At 53.4% G+C, this 22114-nt stretch overlaps 1 protein-coding gene across 7 annotated transcripts; it reads left to right on the top strand.

Moving 5' to 3' along the window:
* Positions 1-1079: 1079 nt before the first annotated feature.
* Positions 1080-21937, top strand: FBXL19 (F-box and leucine rich repeat protein 19). 7 transcript variants are annotated; one of them, XM_032460411.1, is made up of 12 exons: positions 1080-1182; positions 1464-1633; positions 5315-5515; positions 6912-7055; positions 7177-7263; positions 7355-7573; positions 8103-8264; positions 9406-9917; positions 16234-16397; positions 16491-16652; positions 21036-21254; positions 21363-21937. In XM_032460411.1, exons 3-12 carry the CDS (start codon positions 5339-5341, stop codon positions 21539-21541), a joined length of 2025 nt encoding a protein of 674 aa, XP_032316302.1. In that variant the 5' UTR covers positions 1080-1182; positions 1464-1633; positions 5315-5338; the 3' UTR covers positions 21542-21937. The 7 variants fall into 7 exon arrangements, with proteins under 7 accessions (XP_032316302.1, XP_032316301.1, XP_032316304.1 ...); XM_032460410.1 differs by lacking the exons at positions 1080-1182; positions 1464-1633 and adding an exon at positions 3150-4044; XM_032460413.1 differs by lacking the exons at positions 1080-1182; positions 1464-1633 and adding an exon at positions 4075-4355 and having other exon boundaries at positions 7355-7361; positions 8103-8266.
* Positions 21938-22114: the final 177 nt, after the last annotated feature.

The following is a 22114-nucleotide window of genomic DNA, read 5'->3' as shown; positions in this document are numbered from 1 at the left end:
GTTCACTTATGTCTGAGAAGGTCTGACTGTTGTCTTTATATTTTAATTCAACATGGCAGGATTATAGTATTTTCTGCTCATGTTTAAAATATATATAAATCATATCTGCTCATGGTAAAAATTTCCAACTGTAGAGCAGGTTATAAAGTAAAAAGTAAATGTTTTTCTGTATCTCTATATGCAGTCTCACTCTGCCAGCTCCCTAACTACCCAGCTGTGGGCGCAAGCACGGTACCTGGCAGTGAGGTGTAAGAAAACACAGTGTAAGAAAAGATCTTGACACTCAGTAGGCTGATGTTCATGTCTCGGGTAATGAAGTGGGGCCAACAGTGCTTATGACTGAAGCAAGCCGAATGGGGACTGTGTTGATCTGGTGAGTACCTGTCTTAACCGAAAGGGGCAGCTCCAGCTGTTTCTTGTTCAAGGAATGCAGACTCATTGTTGCCAGATTTCTGGATTTCAAGTGAAAGTAGAAACTTATTGTTGCCATGCCAAACTTAACACCCACGTGGGCTGGATTTGATCAGTTTGTGGACGCTGCAGTTGTTCCAAGGGTGAGCTCTGGAATCTTGGGTTTGAATTCTGGCTCTATCTACTATTCATCCATTCTGAGTTTCCTCATCTATGAAATGGGATTCTATCTCATAGGATTCTTATGAGGATCAAATGAGATGCTGAAAGCACATAACATATCAGGTAGACGCTTCATAAAGCTTATCATCTAGGGGAAGAGTCAGATGAATCTCATCTGGGAATTACATACATGAAGGCTTCAGTGGGACAGAGACCTGAAGGATAAAGTTAATTGGGTGCAGCAGTGGGAAGGAGAGAGGGGAAGACAGAGGTAACAACTCAAGACAGCCCTGAGGCAATCATGCAAGCCAAAACTAAAGCAGTGAGGATGTAGAGGACACAATTCTGGGAGCCGTGGATTTCTTAACTGATATATTGTGAACTAGAAGGAGCCGCAGTTCAGCCAGAGGCCAGTCCCTGCAAATTTAGGACATCACATCACACTGGCCAGCATTAACTTCCCTAACAGACGATCCACACCCACCAAGTCTTCCGCAGGGCCCTCTAACCCTCTCCTCTCAAACACTGAAGAAAGGGGGAAGCAAAGGGGTCTGCCTTGGGGTCAAAAGTGAGTAGTTTTCCAGGCAGAGGGGAAGATCAAGAGGGCAGGTAAGAAAACACAGAAGTAGGAAGCAGTCCCATTTGCTTTGGCAGATGAAGTATCTAGAGGGTGGGGGTGGCGGAGCATTCAAGACTGGAGTTGAGGCTGGGAGATTTGCAGCGCCCACAACTTCAGGTTGAGGAATCTGGCCAGTTTGTAGGACCTCAGTCAAATGGAGGAGGGGCGCCCCCTGGGAGTAGTACTGGGTAGTGGACACAGGAGGGCCCAGATGAGAACGGGACGGGGAGGAGGGGGTGCGGCTCAAGATGGGATAGACAGCCTGCCACAGTTTTCTTCTCACAGGAGCCAACTCCTTCCGGCATGATGGATTCCTGGGATCCCATAACAGCTGGGCTGGAAGGGACCTCGAAAAAGGAACTACCTACACGTGCCCTGTGTCAGGCCCTGAGCTGGGCATTTTCGTGAACATTGTCTTAACACTCCTAACTCTGCTTTGAGGTAGGTATCATTATCCCCATTTTTCAGATGAGAAAAACCGAGGTTTGGTGACTTCCCAAGGAGGGGCGGGGATTTTGTATGACTCCAGAGCCTTTTCCCTGGAGCTCTCACGACGTGGAAGGTATCGATTCTCCGAGGTTTGGGGGAACAAGCTTCGGGTGTGAGGCGCCGAAGCTTTCCAAGGGACAACAGCGTGACGGTACTTTCGGCAAGAACCATACCTCCCTTGTCGCGACAATACTGATTACTGTTACTTTCCTTTAAGAGCCTTCCCCTGAAAGATGAAGTCCTCGCCATACGGGGAGGCGGATATTATATATTCCTGGATCTCCCGGACGTCTTTCTCCCTCACCCGCATTGATCCCCGCTGGTGACATAAATTCTCCCCTTCCACTAGAGCGTGAAGTCATGAGACTACATTTCCCAGCAGGTCGTTCAGAAGAGGGTGGCGGGGAGAAAAGGAAAGAGACTTCGTTTCCGTCAGCTCTCAATTTGGTGTGTCCGCGGTGATACACATTTCAACAGCCTACTCCTTTCTCTGTAGAGATAAGGAAAGGACTACGTTCCCCAGCAGGCACTGGAGCAGAGGGCGAGTGGTAGGCCGCCATCTTTACTGTAGTCCTTCCCCCGTTTCCGGATGGAGTAGCCTTAGCGAATGGACTACAAATCCCAGGTCGCCGTCTCCCCGTTCTTTCTGCCGCCATCTTTGCTGGTAGTCCCCGCCCCTTTCCCCTTCCATTGTTTCGACTGAAGATAATAGAGGGGAGCTGGGGAGACTGCAACTCCCGTCAGGCTCTGCGCCACTAGAAGAGGGATTTCGATATTACAGGCGGGCGAGGTGCCCAAGGTAGTAGAATGAGGCGAAGGGGAGAGGCAAGGTAGCCTGCCATCTTTATGGTAGTCTCCTTAGTCTCCTGGTTCCGCCATTCTTAAGGAACGCTAGAAGGCTAGAAAACTACTATTCCCATCGCACCTCATAAGATCGACTGTCTAGTCAGGTGTCCGTCCCTCTTTCTCCATCTTGCTTGTAGTCCTCTTTCCTTTTCACCTTTCCATTGTTCCTGACGAGTAGAAATGGCAGCGGGAAGGCAGCAGATGGACTGCGACTCCCGTCAGGTACCACACACGCGGAGGGTTGTGGACATGAGGGCGTGTGAGTGCCTGGGAAGGAGGTTGGGTCGGGGGAGAGGGCCATCTTGCTTGTAGTCATCGTTCCCGTTCCTCTATACTCTGCATCGGGGAGCCTTGGGGCGACCGGACTATAACTCCCGGCATCCTCGGCTCCCGGCTTGGCACTTCCTCCGCCATCTTGTTTGTAGTCCCTGCTGGCCCCAATGTCCCGTTGTTCCCACGGTGGCATCAGCGTCCGCGGGACTACGACTTCCGTCGTGCGCTGCGCGTGTTCGTCCTGGAAAGTGGAGGTGGTGGGGGAAGGAGGGGGCAGGGGGCGGGGTTCCTTTGGGAGAAGGAGGGAGTAAAGAGGAGGAGGAGGAGGAGGGAAGGAGGAGGGAGGGGAGGGGAGGGGGAAGAGAGGAGGAAGGAGGAAGGAGCTCAGGAGGGATGAGAGAGGCGGCCAGGGCCCCGGGCCGAAGCACCGCGGGGCCAGGGGACCAGGGGGGCTGAGGCACCCCAATTGCCCCCTCCCCCTTTCCCTGCCCCCTTACATCCTTTCCTTCCACCCTCCTGCTTGAGCAAGGGGATTTATTCAAATTTTATTTAAATCCCTATCTCCGGAGGGTCGCGCGCTGGGGGGAGGGGGAGAGGGCGGGGGTGCGCGCAGGCTGGGGGGGCGGGGCCGGAGCAGCTTCCTTTACTCCCCCCCCCCCCCCGCCCCGTAGCTGTAGGGCAGGGGGCCGCAGACCAGGGACGGGCCCAGGGGAGGGGGGCAGGTTACAGCGACCCCCCCCTCCCCGGGAACCGGCGGTGGGCGGGGCTTGAACCCCGGAAACGGTGGGGGGCCCAGGCCTGGCCCTGGACCCCTGGGCAGTGGGGGGCCGGGAAGGGGCCAGTTAAAGGGCCGGGGGCGCTGGGGAGAGGCAGGACGGGGGGGAGGGGAGCTGGGACTCGGACCCCCGGACTGAGTGGGGCCCGGTCAGAAGCTGTGCACCCTGCGCCCGAGGAGCCCCCGTTGGCCTGGGGGGGCTGAGGGACTGAGCCCCCCAGAGCAGGACCTCCCCCTGGAAGGGCCGCGCCGCAGCCCGTGGGAGGGCCTCGCCCCCGGCGCCCCCCATCTCCACTCGCCGCCGTCCCGGCCTCCGCCGGAGGGAGGGGCCGAGCGCCCTCGGGGGGCCGTGGACCCCGGCGTTCTGAGTGTTCCGCGCCCCGCGCCGCCCGGCCCCCCCGCCGCCGATGGCCGCCGACCCGCCGGGAGCTGCCGAGAAGGGAGAGATGGCTCCCGGGACACGTGTGAGGTGGGTTCATGCGGCTCCTCCTCACCCTCCAGACCTGGGCAGCTCCCACTCCCATTCATCCTTAGCCCGGCTTCTCTTTACCTTACCCGGCCCCAGCCTCACCCTCTCTTTGCTCCAAACTCCTCTTCAGCCCTCCTTCCTGTTACCTCTCAACCCTGGGGAACTGGCCTTCCTTCCTAGACCCTGCTTCCCCTTGCAGACCCCCATCCCTGCCTGCAGTCGCCGCCCTCCAAGGCCCCTCCCCTGGAGCGCTGGTGGGCCCCTTCCCCACATGGATGGGTCTGGAAGTCCCTGGAAAGGGGGAAGCTGGGGTAAGACTCTGGCGGTGAAGAGACCCTCCAGGCCTGCTGAGTCTGTATGGGATCTTGGAGGATCTGGTTTCCATGGGAAGGGGAGCCCAAGGGATTCTAGACAATTAGGGATGGAAAGCAGCCTGGGAAGCTGAGGGGCAGGGGGAGGGTGCACATGTAGGACTGAACCCATCTTGAGTTCTGTGGAGATGTCAGGCTGGATTCTAGAATCCCAGGGAATCCGGGAGATTGCCCAGGTAGACCAATAGATCCAAGAGGAGGGCATCTTGGAGCAGAGGGAGCTCTGGGGAGCAAAGGAGTTGAGGTTTTGGGCCAAGGAGGGACTCTGAAGCAGCATCTCAGGGAGGGTCTCAGAATCTTGGGAACTTGGGCAGCCCAGTAAATCTTTAGGGATTGGGTCGGGACAGAGAGGTTATGTGTTAGTTGTTTGTGAGAGAAGGAAAGGTGAGAATAACAAAGGTGTGGAGTGTCCACCCAGGAATCTAGTGGTATCTGGGAGGTAAACCTAGAGCATTTTAGGTTGCAGAGAGCATGGGATGGAGCACATTTGGATGGGTAAGAGCTGGGACCTCTCTAAGGTAACTCTACAGACAAGGAGACCCTGGCTTTCCAAGGAGCTTTGCTGTGGGGATGTTAGTGGAGGGGGCCTGTGCCACCCACCCCAGTGTCCCTTCGTCCTCCATGGGCTAGACGAGGGGACTCTGAAGAAGTGTTAGGGGAGGAGTGAGATCAGGAAGCCAGTTCTCTGGGTTCCCAGAGGAGCCAGGGGAACTGTTTCAGAGAGAGAGGCCTTGAGTAGAGGGAGCAGTTCCCCTCACCCCGTGCAGGAGGGGGGACCTCCTCGTTCCTTATCTCCCTCAGTAGGAAGCCAAGCTCCTGCTGCCCTGGGGGAGCTGCCAGAAGTGTCCCAGGCCAGGGCCCCAGTGGGCCCCCCTGACCTTGCCACCCTTCACCCACAGCCCTCGGCGTTGCTGACGCCCCCAATGTCGTCGAGCAGCCGGGGGCCGGGGGCCGGAGCGCGCCGACGCCGAACCCGCTGCCGCCGCTGCCGGGCCTGTGTGCGAACTGAGTGCGGGGACTGCCACTTCTGCCGAGACATGAAGAAGTTCGGGGGGCCCGGGCGCATGAAGCAGTCGTGCCTGCTCCGGCAGTGCACTGCCGTGAGTGCTGCCCCCACCGCTGCAGGCACACCCGGGGCTCCGGGCACCCTTCCCCGCTGGCCCCAGCACCTTTCTGGGTGACTGGTGGTGACTCTCTAGAATGTGCTGTTAAGTTGCTGCTTGTACACTCGTTCATTCACTGGTTTTGTTCAGATGTCCATCAGGCCCACTTGTCCTCAGCTTCAAGCCTGGGTGGATGTTCGGGTGCCTAGAAGGCTCTGTCCCACTGCTCACCTTCATACTTCTCCCAGCTGTCAGAGGCCCAGACCCATGGAAGGCTCTAGGCCTCTCGTACCCCTCCCCAGAGCTGGCCCTGTGAATAGGTCTTAGTCTTTGGCTTCCTTCTTACCTGTCAGAATGGTCTTGGATTTGAGGCCAGTCTTACGCGCTGTGTGACCTTGAGCAAATCCCTTTGAACCTCGGTACCTTTTTTGTGAAATGTTTCCTTTGCTGAGTTGTATAGCAAACCAGCGTGGCTATGAATGTATCTGTGACAAGGCCGAACACACAGTAGGTAGCTAAGAAACATGGGTTTCTTCCCACTTTCCTCAACCCTTGAGCATCCTGGGGCACCAGAGAGTGGTCCTTCCCCAGAAGCCATGAGGGGTGAGCTGTATCCTGCATCCCCTCCTCGTGCCACTACCTCCCTTTCTTCCTGCAGCCACTCTTTCCTGATTGGTCTCTTTACTACACAGCCCTTCTCTTCTTTTGTCCCCCAACCCTTAGTTCACTTTCTTTCCTTCCTTCCCTACTTGCTGCTTCCTTGAGCCTGCCTCACAACCTTCAGCATCCCTTATACGACTTAATTTTACCACTGACTTTCTCAAAGTCACATTGTCTGAAGGCTGCTCTCCTTCCCCTAAGACCAGCTGGATGCCTTTAGTGTTCCCAGGGGTCTTGCCAAAACCGAGTTCATTGTGGGGTTCACTGCAACCCTTGTGCTGCTCATTGAGCAAACTCAGAATCACCCCAAGCTGCTGTGCTGCCAACGTTTCCTCCAGCCCTCTGAGTGTTATTGTCATGTTTTCTTGTAATCTCTCTCCCTTCCCAAAGCCGGCTACAATTTCAGGGTCACACAGGCCCTGGATCCAGATAGGACAATCACAACAGAGATAACTATAACTATGTATCAAATACCTGTTTCTCATCATCTCCTTCCTACAACAGTCCTGCAAGAAAAAAATTTCTAGCCCCATTTTACAGATGGAGAGAGAGACATAGGAGGTTAAGTCAGTCGTTCAAGGCCATATTGCCAAAAGGAGCAAATTCAGAATTTGACCCAGCGTGGCCCATGGATTCTGAACCTCATGCAGCAGCTGGTCAGGGTCCCCCGAAGGAAGGGTCTTTCTCCTGTTGCTTGCTTTTGGGGTCCCTGATCCCTCCTCTCCCCCAACAGCCCGTGCTCCCACACACAGCTGTGTGCCTCTTGTGTGGGGAGGCTGGGAAGGAGGACACAGTGGAGGGAGAGGAAGAGAAATTTGGTTTGAGCCTCATGGAGTGTACAATCTGCAACGAGATCGTCCACCCTGGCTGCCTGAAGGTGATGGCCCTGGGGACCCTGGAGATTGGGGTGGGGCATATTGTCAGGGAGCAAGCAGGTGGGGTATGCTGTCTCTGGGTTTGCTGGCACCCAACATCCACTCTCTGCCGTCTGCCTACAGATGGGGAAAGCTGAGGGTGTCATCAATGCAGAGATCCCCAACTGCTGGGAGTGCCCTCGCTGCACCCAGGAAGGCCGGACCAGCAAGGTAGGGCAGCGGCTTGGCTGGGGGCTGGGCTCTGGGTAGGTGGGAGTCGGAAATCTGTGCAGAACCTCACCCCCAGCTAACATCTCCCCAGGATTCAGGTGAGGGACCAGGCCGTCGCAGGGCTGACAACGGCGAGGAGGGCGCCAGCCTGGGGAGTGGATGGAAGCTGACGGAGGAGCCGCCACTTCCACCACCCCCACCCAGGCGCAAGGGTCCCTTACCTGCTGGGCCCCCCCCAGAGGACGTGCCTGGGCCCCCCAAAAGAAAGGAGAGGGAGGCAGGGAATGAGCCCCCTACCCCAAGGAAAAAGGTGAGCCAGGGAGCATGCTCACTAGGTCCAGCCTAAGGGTTTCTGGGAGCTGTAGTCCTATTTTGTGTGTTGGGGTGGGGGGACCTGGGAGGTAGTGCTTCATGGGTTTCCCCCAGGGGTTGTTGGGAGATGTAGTTAAGGAGTTTGGGAGGATGCTCAGTGTGGAGGAGAGGTACAGGTGAGAGGCAGCTGGCATTGGACCGGGAGGCTTTGGGTGCTCTAGGGAGGAAAGAGAGAGAGAGAGAGAGAGAGAGAGATAGAGAGAGAGAGAGAGAGAGAGAGAATGCTCAAATTAGCTGCTGCAGAGGAGGAAGGAGGGGCTGGAAAGGGCCTGAGGGCGAAGAAAGAGATGAGAGCATGCTCAGTGAGCCAAGACACTAGTTGCAAGGTGAGCATGCTCAGAGTTCTCCCTGAGATGGGGGCTTCTGGGACTTGTAGTCTAAGAGGAGAGCGTAGATCTTAGTTTTGTGGACAATGAGGGGCTAATGGCGTCTCTCCCTTTCCCCATGTCTTCTTCTTGCCCTGGTAGGTGAAAGGAGGCCGAGAGAGGCACCTGAAGAAGGTGGGTGGAGACGCCTGCCTCCTCCGAGGATCGGACCCAGGCGGCCCTGGCCTTCTGCCCCCCAGGGTTCTGAATCCGAGCCAGGCTTTCTCGTCCTGCCACCCTGGGCTCCCTCCCGAGAACTGGGAGGTGTGCCGGGGACCTCCTCCCTCCCACTCCCACCTTTCCTTGCCCCACCCTTTACCCTGGAGACAGAAATCTGTCCCTTCCTGCCTACCTTGTCCTGCTCCAGCCCCACTTGGCCACAATGGGCATTTGGGCCCCTGGGAGGATTGGAGGGGTAGAGCCAGTTGGGGCCAGGCCACAAGGGCCCCAAACTTCGCAAGAGCCCTTGGGAGTATCATCTGACCCATGTGCTTCATCTTTCCAAACCTTGAAGGGGAAAGAACTAAGTTCAAATCCCTGTTCAACTGCTGACTCCCTGTTTGGTCTTGGCAGCTTCTCAGCTGCCCTGAGTCTCAGTTTCTTCATCAGTGAAATGGAGACGATACTGCCTCCCTTACCCCACTTATGCCACAAAACTGTTTAATGAAAGGGAACGAGCTTTGTAAACTTAAAATTTACTAGATTTGAGGAAAATAAGGCCCAGAGAGATGTAAAGACTTGCCTAAAGTCACACAGCAAAGCTAGAATTTCAGATGTCATTTTGCACTGGCACACTGAATACAAGGGTCTGCCTGATTGCATTCAAATCCTGCCTCTGTCTTTGTCAGTTTGCAACCTTGGGCAAATTCCACAATCTCTCTGAGCCTCAGTTTCCTTATGTCTAAAAGAATGGCTCAAGTTGCCACTCCAACCACTGCAAGGATGTCATGAGTCAGCGAGAATGGGAGACTCCACCTGGGGCCTGACAACCACTGTTACTCTTACATCATTGATTAGACACTTGGAATTGTCTAGCCCAGGGTTCCATGTTGTAGATGACGAGGCAGGGGCTTCCCAAGTTCACATGGAAAATTGAGAGCCAAGCCAATACTCCAAACTAGATCTCTCACTGTTCTCCATACCTCACTGCTTTTGGAAACTCATAAGCGGTTGAAACCCATAAGGCTTTTAATTCTTTGGATCAGTGCCTTCATGTGACAGATAAGGAAAGTGAAGTCCAGATTGGTGCATCCAGACTTGGCTGGCCGCACATCACTCAGGAGCAGAACCAGGGCTGGAACTCAGGACTGTCCCTTGGGCTCTTCATCCCCTGGTGACTCCTCAGGGGTAGGGGGGTGGGAAAGCGTGTGCCAGGCCTTAGAACAGTCTCTGTATCTCTCCGCAGAAACCAAAGCCGCCTTTGGCCTCTGCTGAGGGCCCGGCGGTGCCGTCTCCATCACCACAGAGGGAGAAGCTAGAGCGTTTCAAGCGGATGTGCCAGCTGCTGGAGCGGGTGCCTGACACGTCCTCGTCCTCATCGGACTCAGACTCGGACTCGGACTCCTCAGGCACATCGCTGAGTGAGGATGAGGCTCCTGGCGAGGCCCGGAATGGGCGACGCCCTGCCCGGGGCAGCTCGGGCGAGAAGGAGAACCGCGGGGGGCGGCGGGCTGTGCGCCCCGGCAGTGGGGGGCCCCTCCTCAGCTGGCCCCTGGGCCCCGCCCCACCACCCCGGCCCCCACAGCTGGAGCGGCATGTCGTCCGGCCCCCACCTCGAAGCCCTGAGCCCGACACGCTGCCTTTGGCTGCTGGATCCGACCACCCCCTGCCCCGGGCCGCCTGGCTTCGTGTCTTCCAGCACCTCGGGCCCCGAGAGCTATGCATTTGCATGCGTGTCTGCCGGACTTGGAGCCGCTGGTGAGTGGCCTGGACGGGCCTGGGTTCCATTGCTGACACTCTCCTCACTTGCTGTGTGACCTGCAACAGATCCCTCAGCCTCTCTGGGCCTTTTTCTTGTACTGATAATACTTCTTTAGGATGCACATACCATAGTGTGATACTTCCAAGTTGACTGTGCACAGGCTGCTTTTCATTTAGGAGCTCTCTGAACCCTCCCAACAGCTTGGTGAGGTAGGTACTGTTATCCCCTTTTTCAGATGAAGCTGAGGTCAAGGTCATGTGGAGAGGAAGCTGTAGAACCAGGAATTTGAACCCAGGCCTTCTGGTTCCAGAACCTTTCCTCTTAATAACTGTGACTTACAAGTGTTTAACGTGTGCCAAGGCATAGTGCTCACTGCTGTACGAGTGTCATCTCACTTGCTTTTCACACCCCCTCTCCTGGGGACAGTCTTATTATTGGTCCCACTTACAAATAAGAGAGCCCTTTGTTGAGGGACACTGTCCTCCCAGAGGCAGTCATACTTGGGCCTCCTGATTCTACTCCGAAGTTCTTCATGGCCCAGAGCCACCACCAGCACCCTCTGCCTTTCCTGCCCCCATCTCCTCGCTGCTTCCTGAATCTTGTTTCTCCAGAAATGTTGGTTGTCCTCCCAAACCCTGGCCTTTCTCTCTGGTCCTGCCCCGGACAACCCCCTCCAACACACACACATCAAACTCCTGCGACATTGTCCCCTACCTCCCCCAAACCCAAAATAGCACATAGAGGCTCTCTGCATGTTGACAAGCCTTCATTTGTTTATTCTTTGTCATGTTCCCATGAAACTGTTTGGAACAGATATTGTGTCTGTTTTATCTTCATGTTCCCAGCATGGGACAAGGGGCAGTGCAGGTGCTCAGAAAACATGAAATAAGTAAATTCAGGCTCTTTCGCAGGCACTTACTGAGGGCCAGGCATCCTGTTGGGAACTTTGCAAGCATTAGCTGATTTGTTTCTCATAATAGCAGCCCTGTGAGGGCATGAGGGACACCTGAAGTCGCAGTGCACTTTGGTGGCTGAACTCAAACCCCAGTCCTTTTCCTAAGGATTTCTAGTTCACACTTTCTAGTCTCTGTGGAAGCTGTAGAGCTCAGAGGATGGGAAGGCAGGCTCTGGAGGTAAACTACCCAGAGTTGAATCTTATTATTCCTCTGATGAGCTGTGTGCCATTGGGCTAGTTTCTTAACTTCTCTGTGCCTCATTTTCTTCATCTGTTAAAATAGGAGAACCAGGGCATTTCATTTGTTGTGTTTTTGTAAGCTAATATACCTAAAGAATTGAGGACAGTACCTAGGAAATAGAAACTACTCAGTGCCCTAACAGTAATCATTGCAACTCACTCAGTGACAAACACTGAAAGCACATACTTTTACACCCTCAGAATACAGGTCTGTGCCCTGGAAGGGCTCCCAGTCAACCTGTAGTATAGCAGCAAATCGTTACAGCATGTGCTGTAGCGGAGGAAATGTTGGCTGAGGCCTCTTCATCAGCGCCAGCCCTGTGCTTGGCACGTGGGATCCAGACCTGAAAAGGACCTCACTTCTGTCTCAAGGAGAGACTTGTGACAGGAGGTGGCCAAAGCAGAGAAGCTGGACTGGACAGTGGTTTCCAGCTTGGGCCCCGGAGTCTGGCACCCATGGGTTTCATCAGCTGGGACTCCTGCACTTCCTGGTGTGTGGCCATGGGTGGAGAGCTGTAACTGTCAAGGATTCAGTTTTCTCATCTGTAGTCTACGTTCATGTCAGTACCTTGTAGGGATGAAATGAGGTGATTCTCACAAAACACAGCACAGTGCCTGAAGGGTATTTACACTTAATAAAATGGTGGCTTTTGGTGAGAAGGGTGAGGGTAGGGCAGAGCAAGGGTTTGTGAGGGTCACAGTAGGACCAGTCAGGGGCTCTGTCAGCCCAGGCTCAGAAGCAGGGGCAGTGTGATGGAGAGGAGGGGCTGGGGTTGAGGATTTTGAAAGAAGCAGAATGGCTTGGATTTGGTGACACATGGCTGTGGGGACAGCAGGATGACTCTAAGCAGAGTTTCTAGTCCATGAGCCTGGGTAGACAGCAGTGTCATGGCCCAAGCTTGGGGATTCGGAGGAGGGGCAGCCAAGGTGCTCAGAATCACCCTGTTTGGTTTGAGAGGCTGTGGGGCCAGTTGGGAGCTAAGAGGAGAGCAGCTGGAGGTAGAGGTCGGATGCTTAAGAGAGAGATCCACGTTTGGGAGTTTTCACCCTATAGGTAGCAGCTTTAAGGGAGAGGGCAGAAATCAGGGTGTCAGCATCTGTAGGTTAGGCAAGGAACAGCCAGAGACTTGGAGGCGATCGAGGGCATGAGTGAGTCCTGAAGGAGAGAGGTTGAGGAAGGAGTGAATGATGAACAGTGTCGGGTGTTGGCAAGAAGTCATGGGAGGTCAGCGACCAGAAGTGGCAGCTGGATTTTGCCACAAGGAGGCCTTGATATCTGTGGCTGTGCTACATGGGGGCGAGGGCACAGGAGCCAGGTCACCTGGAGTTGAGTTTGAACTTGATCTGTTTATTCTCTGCTGTGTCCCTAGTTTCTCTGATACCTGGCATACAGCAAGTGCTAAAAAAACACTTGTCAAATGAATGAATGAATGAAAGAAAGTGAGAAAATCAGGATGGAGCATGGAAAGAGTTGAGCATGGCGCAGGACAGAAATTTGTAGGTAGGAGAGCAGGGAGTTGCAGGCTTTCCTGTCTGGTGGCTTCCATCTTCTCTTGGAAAAGGAGGCAAAGTGATGGGCCAGAGCAAGGGGAGAGAGGGTGGGCTGACAAGACCTGGGGGAGGTGCTGAGTTGCAGGGAAGAAGGTTGGGACTTTGGAGGGCGTGGACAAGGAAGAGACTAGAACCCAGGGTCTAGGCCAGTTGGGACTGGGAGTAAAGGTTTAGAGATGGACAGATTGGAGGACAGTGGTGGCATCTGGGAGCCCAGAGAGCTGAGAGGGAGGATCTGGCTTTGGTTGGGGCCCAGAAGGCTGTGAATTCCTTACAGGTGGTGGTTTGTCCGTCTCCATGTCCCCAGAGGGCCTCTGCCAGAGGGAGGTTTAGGACGTGAATTTAGGAATTTGGAGGTGGGCTTAGTAGGGTGCTGACTTGGTCAGGGGTGTCTGGAGTCAAGGGTAGGGAACCTAGACATCAGGCTCTGCCTCTTCTGGGGGATGGATGCCTTGGCCTCGGACTTCTGGCCTCTTGCCTTAGTGTCATTCCTTGGTCTGGAAAGAACCCACCCATGGCTCCCTGTCATCCTCACAGTGAACTTTCATGGTCCTAATGGATGTTTAGACACGAACAGCGACTGCACTAAACACTTCCCCTGTACTATCTTCCTCCATTTTTTGCAGCAAACCTTGAAATAAGTGCTGCCTTTACCGCACTTTAAGGTTAGGGAAATGGAAGCCCAGAAAGAGCAAGTGACTTGCCTAAGGTCACTCAAAACACAGAGGTGGCAGAGCTGGGATTTAGAGCCCCACAGCTCACACTCCCCACCTCTGGGTTCTGCGCCCACGACAGAACAGCCTGGCAGCCCGGTCCTCCTGGGCCTCTCTGTAGTTTCATCCTTGCCTCTTCCCCACTTAAGGGTTCAGGCTCTCGATCCAGACCTGCTTGTTTTATGACCTGGCTCCACTGCCGTGTAATAGGTATGAACCTGGTGTAAGTCTCTTAACCTCCCTGGGCCTGATTTTCCTTAACTCTAAAGAGGAGATGATGATAATAGTGTTTACCTCCTAGGGCTGTTGTGAGGTTAAATGCTTAATGCATAGAACGGTAGCGGCACATAGTAAACCCTTAGTAAATACGAGTTATTAGTGCTGGAGTCACCGTCATCATTCACATTATTAAGATGAGATTATGAATTGCCCTTTGTTCCTGCTGCCTGAGGTCCTCAGAGCTCTCCATTTGCTCTCTGTTCCCTGGGCTGGACACTGGCTCTTCCCCACCTGGAACTCACAGCATCTTCTTCCCTGCCCTCACCAGAATAACTACTGCTTCCCTTAAAGTCTCAGATCAGGCATCATCTCCCTGAGAAGCTCCCCACCCAAGTCCTCTCTTTGACTCTTATCACGTCCCTTGTCACCTCAGGTACTATAGACTTGGCTTTCTCTCCCCTGACTTTTGATTGCCCCATGCCTGGACACATAGTATCAATAGGGCCCTCGGTGACTGTTGGCTGTTACTCTGAGGTTTAAACCCAGTATCCTGGTCATCCAAGGGGAAGTGACAAATTAACTCCAGCCAAGAAAAGTCAGGAGAGACTTCCTGGAAGAGTAGGCACTGGAGCTGAGCCCTGAAGGATCTGGGTTGGTTGGCATTTCCAGCAGAGGTGCACATGTGCCAAAGTGTGTTGGCACCAGACAGCGTGTCTCTATAGGCAGGCAGGTGGTTTGGCCTGGCTCTTGTGGCGTATGATACAGAAACAGTTGGTGGCCTGTGTACCCTCAGGGGAAAGGGTTACTTTATACCCATGGTCGATCCAGGAGGGCTTCAAGGTGGTGGCAGCAGTTGAAATAGAACTGAAGACTGGGTAGGAGTGAACAGGGAGAGATTTTGGATGGAGCAGGATTTCACTGAGTGGAAGGAGAAAAGGGGCAGGACCTGGGGGCAGAAGATGGGTTGAAGGTAGTTTGTTCTTGTTTTTTTTTTTCTTTTCCTTTTTAGAATTGGAGTGATTTGAGTGAATGGAACCAGGAGAGGGAGAGGCTAGAGTGCCAGAAGAGGGGAAAGTGGTAGGAAGTGGCAGGTGGGACAGAGGGGTGGAGTTGTTCAGATTGAAGCCTTAGTGTCTGTGCTTCCAGCTTTCCCTAAAATGTCATCCAGGAGTTCCGGAGTGTGCCTGGCAGTTGTAAGTGGCACAAAAACATGGCTTAATTCTTCTATTAGTTTTGAAATGGAAGTGTCTCCATTGGGTGCTATTATATCTTTAACACCTTTCTGATACTTAACTCCGTGTTTAACAAAAATAGTCTTTAGATGGTAGCCTAAAGCCACAACAGCACCTGGCTGGAATTTAATAACCCTGCTCTGGTTTTATTGTGTTCATTTCTAAGGTTAACACATTTATGTAAAACAATACTGGTTTTAAGTGCAAAGAGGGGATCAATTTAAAGATAAAGTCATGTTCTGCAGGTAAGTGGAGAGGAAATGACTGGAGTTTGGGGATCACTGCTCCAAGCCCAGGGCTTCTTGAAGGGAAAGCCTTCAGAATGAGGGGTGGGAGGGAGGTAAGATACAGCTTCCTGGATCGCTCCCCACCCCTGCTGCTGCTGACACAGTTCATCCAGCCCAGTGGGAATTTCCTCCATGCCTTTGGACCACTGCACTAGAAGAGACTTTTCAGACTGAGTCTTCAGGAACTTTAGTGTCCCACAAAGTATTAGTAGATGACCTTGGGAGAGATGAGGAAATATTCCTTGGTACAATAAGTTTGGGGATCTTTTCTCCAGACTAGTCATGGCTCTCAAAAATGCTGGAATCAGGAAACCCGTTAACTTGGTTCAGGTCTCATTCATCTTTGTAGTTTCAATACCTGGGACCTTCTAGGCCTTCCCTAAGCATTAAGTGAGTGAATATGAAAAGCCATAAGTTAGGTGTGATGTAGGGGGTGCTCCTTGGATGCTTTGAGTGGTTCACACTGGCTTGGCATCATCCATTCATTTGAGAGATGTGCAACAAGTCACATACCATGCACCTGGCATGGTGCTGGGCACTGGGGATGCTGAGGGGAAGAAGCCAGAGCTGCCTTTGTGGAGTCTACCTTCTAGTTGGAGGAACACAGTAGTCAAAGAGGATTGAGGGCTGTCAGTCAAGCCTTGGGCAGCTGGTCGTCAGGATGGGGCAGAAATTGGTAGAGGAGGTAAGTGCCCACAGCCACCGTAACTTAGCGAGAAGCCCAAGGTGCTTCAGATCCATTTGTCACTCCCTCAGATACAATGTGTAGGGGTGTGTGTATGTCTTTGGCAGAGAGCTTTAGAAGCTATAATGCCTGCCGACTACAATGACCCTATTTGATCTTATGGCAACCCTATAGACAGGCCGAGACTGGGCTATCATCTTCATGTAATAATCAGAGAGAAATGGACTTGCCCAAGGTCCCACATCCAGTTAGTGCTGGAGCTTAGCCTCAAACCCAGTGCTCTTGGCCTGGGTCCTGGGGCTTCCTCCTCACCCACCTTGGTCTTGTATGGACCAAAAGAGAGCTGGGGTGAACCGATGAGTGTGGGGAGGCTTATAGGCTCCCTGAGAGCTGAGGACTGAGGTCTCTGTCTCCCCCTTGTGGCCGGCAGGTGCTACGACAAGCGTCTGTGGCCACGAATGGACCTGAGCCGTCGGAAGTCACTGACCCCGCCCATGCTTAGTGGTGTGGTTCGACGCCAGCCTCGAGCCCTGGACCTCAGCTGGACAGGTGTCTCCAAGAAGCAGCTCATGTGGCTTCTGAACCGACTGCAAGGTAGTGCTGGGTGGTGAGGCGGGACAGGGTGAGGAGAAGGACAAATCTGGGACCGAGCCTTCCTAGCACATTTCCCAACCCACCCCTCCCCAGGCCTGCAGGAGCTGGTGCTCTCTGGCTGCTCCTGGCTCTCTGTCTCTGCCCTGGGCTCTGCCCCACTGCCGGCCCTGCGGCTTCTGGACCTCCGCTGGATCGAGGATGTTAAAGACTCCCAGCTCCGCGAGCTGCTGCTGCCTCCGCCAGACACCAAACCAGGTACAGACTCTGTTAGCCCATTTGTAGAAGGGGTTGGATAGGTTAGGGTATGAGGCCTCCAAGTTCTCTTCTGACTCATGCTGGGTGTTAAAGGATTTGAAGAAAGGATAGAGCACATGAATTTGAATAGAAAGGCGTTGCTTGGCCATTATTCACTGATTCAGTCCCCTGCTGTGGGCCCTGCCATAGGAGCTGAGGGAATGGGATGAGGAGGATGACACTGAATTCTGAGAGAAGCCAGGGGATTCTGAGTGAGGTCTCTGTGTGCGGTGGGCACTACTGGAGAGCATTCTCCAAAGGGAGCAGCGGTAACTGCTGTGAAAGAGTGTGGCCCAGTGTAGCTAGTCAGTTCCATGTCAAAAGGAGCCGGAAATACGGATTTTCTGTGACATAGCCTGGTTTTTAAATGATGGCAGTGAATTCATATCTTTTACTTATTTATTTATTTTCTTGCTGGGGAAGGGGGATAAATAGGTTTATTTATCTATTTATTTATTTATTCACTTGCATGTGGCAGTACTGGGGATCGAACCCAGGACCTCGTGCATGCTAAGCATGCACTCTACCACTGAGTTCTCCCCTCAGATTCTTTTAAAATTCATGTGTGAACGCAGCAAAAATATGACTGAGCAATAATAATACATTTGGCCCCTGGGTCCCCTTGCTCTACAGTAAAAGGTTAAGGATTTTCCTGAGGGAGCAGAGCAGATGGAGGGAGCCAGTTGACGTGGAAGGTTGTGGGGAGATGGTGGTTTCATTCCCAACTCAGACTAGCCACCTCTTCCCCCTAGTCAGGCCCAGGTACCCTGCCAGGTAACGTCAGCTTTATTGCTGCACACATACTATGGGCCCCACCCTGTGTGGGGCCCCGGAGACCTCAAACTGAATCAGCCCCATTCCTCACCCTGGTGGAACCCCAGTCATGCAAGAGACTCCGAAGTAGAAGGTTATGGCATGAGAAGGGCTGTGGTTGAGGGGAGAGTAGGGGCAGGAGGGCAGTGAGAGAAGCCCACCTGGAGGGGGTGCTCTTTCAACTGAGTCCTGAAAGGGACAGGATTTTCCCAGGGAGTGTGAGGCAAGAATGAACAGTTTTGTGGGGCGTGGCTCCCATATTGGCAGAGGGGGACACTGGCAACTGAGGCTGGTCAGGTGAGCACCAGCCTGGTCCCTTGGGGGGGTCATATGGAGGTGTGGAGTAGGGGTACTGAGGCCTGGTGGTCCTTGTCTGGCTCTCACCAGGAGATGGGATGCTCACAGCATCTTCTCTGGCCCCCACCAGTCTGTTCTCCATAATGAAGCCAGGGGAACTATCCAGTGGGCAGATCTGTCCATGTCACCTCTGTGCTCCACACTCGTTCTCATTGCTCCCTGGTGCTCCTTAGGTAAAGATCAGTATTTTATCGATAAGGCCTGGTCTGGCTTCCACTGACCTATGCTGTCCTTCCATTTCAGCCACTTCATACTCCTTGCCAAGTTTCCTCTAGCCCTAAGACCTTTGCCCACTCCTCTTTCATGGAATGCTCTCTTCTTCATATAATGAATACCTAATGACCCTTCAGGCCTCAGCGTAAATGCCACTTCCTTCTAGAAGCCCTCCATGATCTTCTCCCCCATTGAGATTAGAGTCCCTCTTCCAGAGAGCAGTTCCCTCCCAGCATGTCGCTGTACAATTGTGAAGTGATTTGATTAAAATCCATTTCCTCCCAGAAGCTTCTTGTGCTCTGTGAGGGCAAGGACTGTCCACCCCAGCACCTTGCTTCATAGCTCTCTTTCATAGCTCCTGTCTTCCTACCCCATCCCCCTCCACAGCAGTCTTGGAAGGTGGGGTAGAGAAGGAACTAGGATTCTTCCCATTTTCTGGATGAGGCCCCAGAGGTCTAGAGGGGTTGAGTGACTTCTGCAAGTCACACAAGCAGAGCCAGACCAGAGCATGCACTCATTGCCCACTCATACTGAGCACTGGGACTGGCACATGCCATGAGGTGAGAAGGTGCTGCTTGGCTGGCAGACTGGCTCCATCTCCTTCTGCCTGAGTTCAGTTCAGTCTAAGCCCCTTCATCAGGAGCTTGCAAAGATCAGCCTTCCAGGCCCTCAAGGCCCAATGTGCTCACTGGGACTCTACACCCACCTTTATCATCTTGACTCCCTGGCTTTGTGCAGCATTCCTGGAGCAAAACTGAAAGTTTGCCTACTTCCTTGCTTTCTCCCCTGCTGTCCTCTGCCTGGCTACTCTTCCCTTCCGCGCTCCTCCTCTGCACGTTCAAATCCTCGCAGGCCCTCCTCAGTGAAATCCTTGCTGATGCCCACTTCTCCTGCCCAAGCCACAAGTGACCTCTCTTTCCCCCTCTTTTAGCTGTGGTCCAGGGTGGAGGGCATTGGTAGATACATCCCCTCTCCAGGCTCTTAGCTGCTCAAAAGGAAAAAAAGAGGGACAAAATTCAGAGCTTGCCAAGGCAGGTGCCCACAGAGGTGGCCTGGGAGATTACAGAAGTGGTGGGCTTGGTGCGGGACATTAGCAGGTACACCTTGCCACCCGGCTTTGGCAGCATTGCCAGGTGATGCCAGATTGTACAGTTTTTCAAGGAAAACCTCCATATTTAAATTTCTTTATTAAAAAAGTCCTTTTTTGTAACATTATTCATGAAAAAAATTTGTAGCACTATGCAGACTCTATAAAACTTATGTAGGTTAGTTCCATGACTTGGTGACATCTAATCTAGTTTATCTAGAGGCTAGGCTGGTGCCTGGGAAGCAGATAGCATTGTGGTAAGAGTTAGGACTTAGAGTCACAAGACATTGTGTCCTGGCTCTGTTAATTCATAGTCATGTGATCCTGGCTAGATTTCTTGATGATTTAAGCCTCAGTTTTCTGATCTGTAAATAGGAATGGTGATCAGAGAACTTGTCTCCCAAAGCTGTGATTCTTAAAGTGTGGTCTCTGGACCAGCAGTGTCCACATCACTGGAGAACTTGTTAGGAGAATAAACTCAGGCCCTGTCTAACTCTGGGGGTGGGGCCAGCAGTTCATTTTAACCAGCTCCCCAGGGGGTTGCAGAAGCCCCTCTAGTTGAATAGCCACTGGCTGAGGGGCAAGCAGCTACTCAGCCGGTGCTTGGCCCACTGTGAGCACTCACTCAGGGGCTGCTGCTACATCATAGGCATTTAGTTACACAAACCACAGTGCTGAAAGGTGGGAGCTCTTCTTCCCCAGAGATGGAGGAAGAGGAGGCCTCTGAGCTCAGACCTGAAAGCCAGGGACCCTGGCCAGGCAGGGGATTGAGCACCGGTGGTCACAGGCAGAGTCTCTCAGGACAGGGTTGCCTGTGGAGTTTGGCCCAAGTGTTTGGGAGTGAGGGAGAGGAGTTCAGAGACAGGGGCAAGACTTTGTGGGAACTGGGTTGTTCTACCAAGAAAATCGGACTTCTCTGAGGTGTCCTCAGAGAGTTTTTAGCAGAGGAGGGATGTGGTCACATTTGGGTTTGAGAATGGCTCTCTTAGGATGCCAGGAAAAAGAGGAGAGACCCGAGTGAGTGAGGCTGCTGGGGCAGGAGTTCAATCAAGAGTGATACTGACCCAGTGGTGACCAGGGGATGGAGAGAAAGGGAGCCAGATGGGAACTTTCCTAATCATGGAAGGAGTGGGATGTGGGAGAGGAGCCTACTGGGATGGCAGTCTGGTTAGGGATGTCATTTGTTGAATGAATGACTATATCTTTGTTTTTCCCATTTCATTATTTTAATGCAAATCCCAGATGTTATACCATTTTATCCATAAAAACTTCAGAGATCAGATAATGACTTGCCCCCTCCTTTTAAAAAATATAAACGCCAAACCATTGTCACATCTAAAAATATTAACAAAATTTCTTTATATGATCTAATATGAAGTTAATGTTTAAATTTCCTCAGTTTTCCCATAGTTTAATTTTATAATTGAACTGTTTGGATTAGGATCCAAGAGTCACTGTATCTTGAGCACCTTTGTCCCAATTGCTGGGCATAGAGCGAGAACAAGACAGACAAAAATTCTTGCCTTCATGAAACTGATATTCTAGTGAGAGAAAAAAAAAAAAAAGTAATGTGTCAGATGGTGAGGAAAAAGGGAAAAAATGGTGGGAAGGGGCTTGGGTATGTGGAATGTTACAGCTTCAAACGGAGTAATCATGGAAGGCCTCCCTGAGGAGGCAGTGTGAGCAATGGACAGATGAGATAAGGTCAGGTTGTGTGGGGTTTGGGGAGAACAAGCCACAGGCCACGCAGAGAATGCAAGTCGAGGCTTCGTTATAGTGGCAGCAGGTTTAGGGAGTGGTGACGAATGTGTGATGAGACAGCTGGTGCGGGGATGGGAGCAGCTGGAGTGCCGACCTCTTCTCTGCCTGCCCAGGGCAAACGGAGAGCCGAGGGCGGCTGCAGGGAGTAGCAGAGCTGCGCCTGGCAGGCCTGGAGCTGACGGATGCCTCCTTGCGGCTCCTTCTGCGCCATGCACCCCAGCTGAGCGCCCTGGACCTGAGCCACTGCGCCCACGTTGGGGATCCCAGCGTCCACCTCCTCACGGCCCCCACCTCCCCTCTCCGAGAGACCCTGGTCCACCTCAATCTCGCTGGTAAGCATGGTCCCAAGTCTGTCCATCCTGCTAGCCTCTTGGTCTCCGTAGTCAGTGCCTACCTCCCACCCACATTCCTGGTCTCAGCTCCCCTTACCCCATCCCCAGGTTGCCACCGCCTCACGGACCACTGCCTCCCGCTGTTCCGCCGCTGCCCGCGCCTACGCCGCCTAGATCTACGCTCCTGCCGCCAGCTCTCACCTGAAGCTTGTGCCCGGCTGGCAGCTGCCGGGCCCCCTGGCCCCTTCCGCTGCCCAGAGGAGAAGCTACTTCTCAAGGACAGCTAGTTGGGTGCCCCCCCACCCTCCCCCAGGACTCATCAGGAGCCTGGACCTCAGGCCTTCATTTCACCCCTGCCGGGAGGCCAGGTTACCCACCTCATGACTTGGGATTCCTGAGTTTTATGACTTAGGATTTCTGCCCAGAGACTCGAGCCAGCCTCCCCTTCTCTGCCCCCTGCACTGATATCTCTGGGGGTCTCTCTTTCCCATCCCCTCCCCCTTCCACCTGCTTCATTGTCCATCCCCTGGGGGGAGTGGGTCAGAGGTACTGGGGGTGCTGAGCCAAAGGGATGGTGGGAGGGGGGTTGAGGTGCAAATTTGAGGGAGGGAGAATGGGGAAAGGGTATCTGCACACAGGATACTGGGACCCAGAGGGCTGGGGGAGGTAGAGGATGAGCTAGGGGGTGGGAGGGTGGGCAGAAATCAAACCACCAAGGGTTCAGGGAACAAAGACCAGATACTTGGAGTTGGGGTGGGTGGGGTGGGGGGCCAAAAAGGGAAACCAGAGGAGCAGTTGGGGATCCAGGTGTCAGAGATGAGGGGACTCGGGGAACTAGGGGAAAGCCAGGGCTGAGTGAG

This window comes from Camelus ferus, chromosome 18 (assembly GCF_009834535.1).
Source record: "Camelus ferus isolate YT-003-E chromosome 18, BCGSAC_Cfer_1.0, whole genome shotgun sequence".
Lineage (NCBI taxonomy): Eukaryota > Metazoa > Chordata > Mammalia > Artiodactyla > Camelidae > Camelus > Camelus ferus.
This window is presented reverse-complemented; position numbering and strand designations above follow the sequence as displayed.

Excerpts from the sequence above, each read along its gene's own strand:
- FBXL19 (XM_032460409.1), top strand. The coding sequence starts at position 4,320 with ATGGGTCTGGAAGTCCCTGGAAAGGGGGAAGCTGGG. Across the intron at positions 16,653-21,035 it reads TCCGCCAGACACCAAACCAG|GGCAAACGGAGAGCCGAGGG; the intron begins GTACAGACTCTG and ends CTGCCTGCCCAG. Across the intron at positions 21,255-21,362 it reads GGTCCACCTCAATCTCGCTG|GTTGCCACCGCCTCACGGAC; the intron begins GTAAGCATGGTC and ends CCCCATCCCCAG.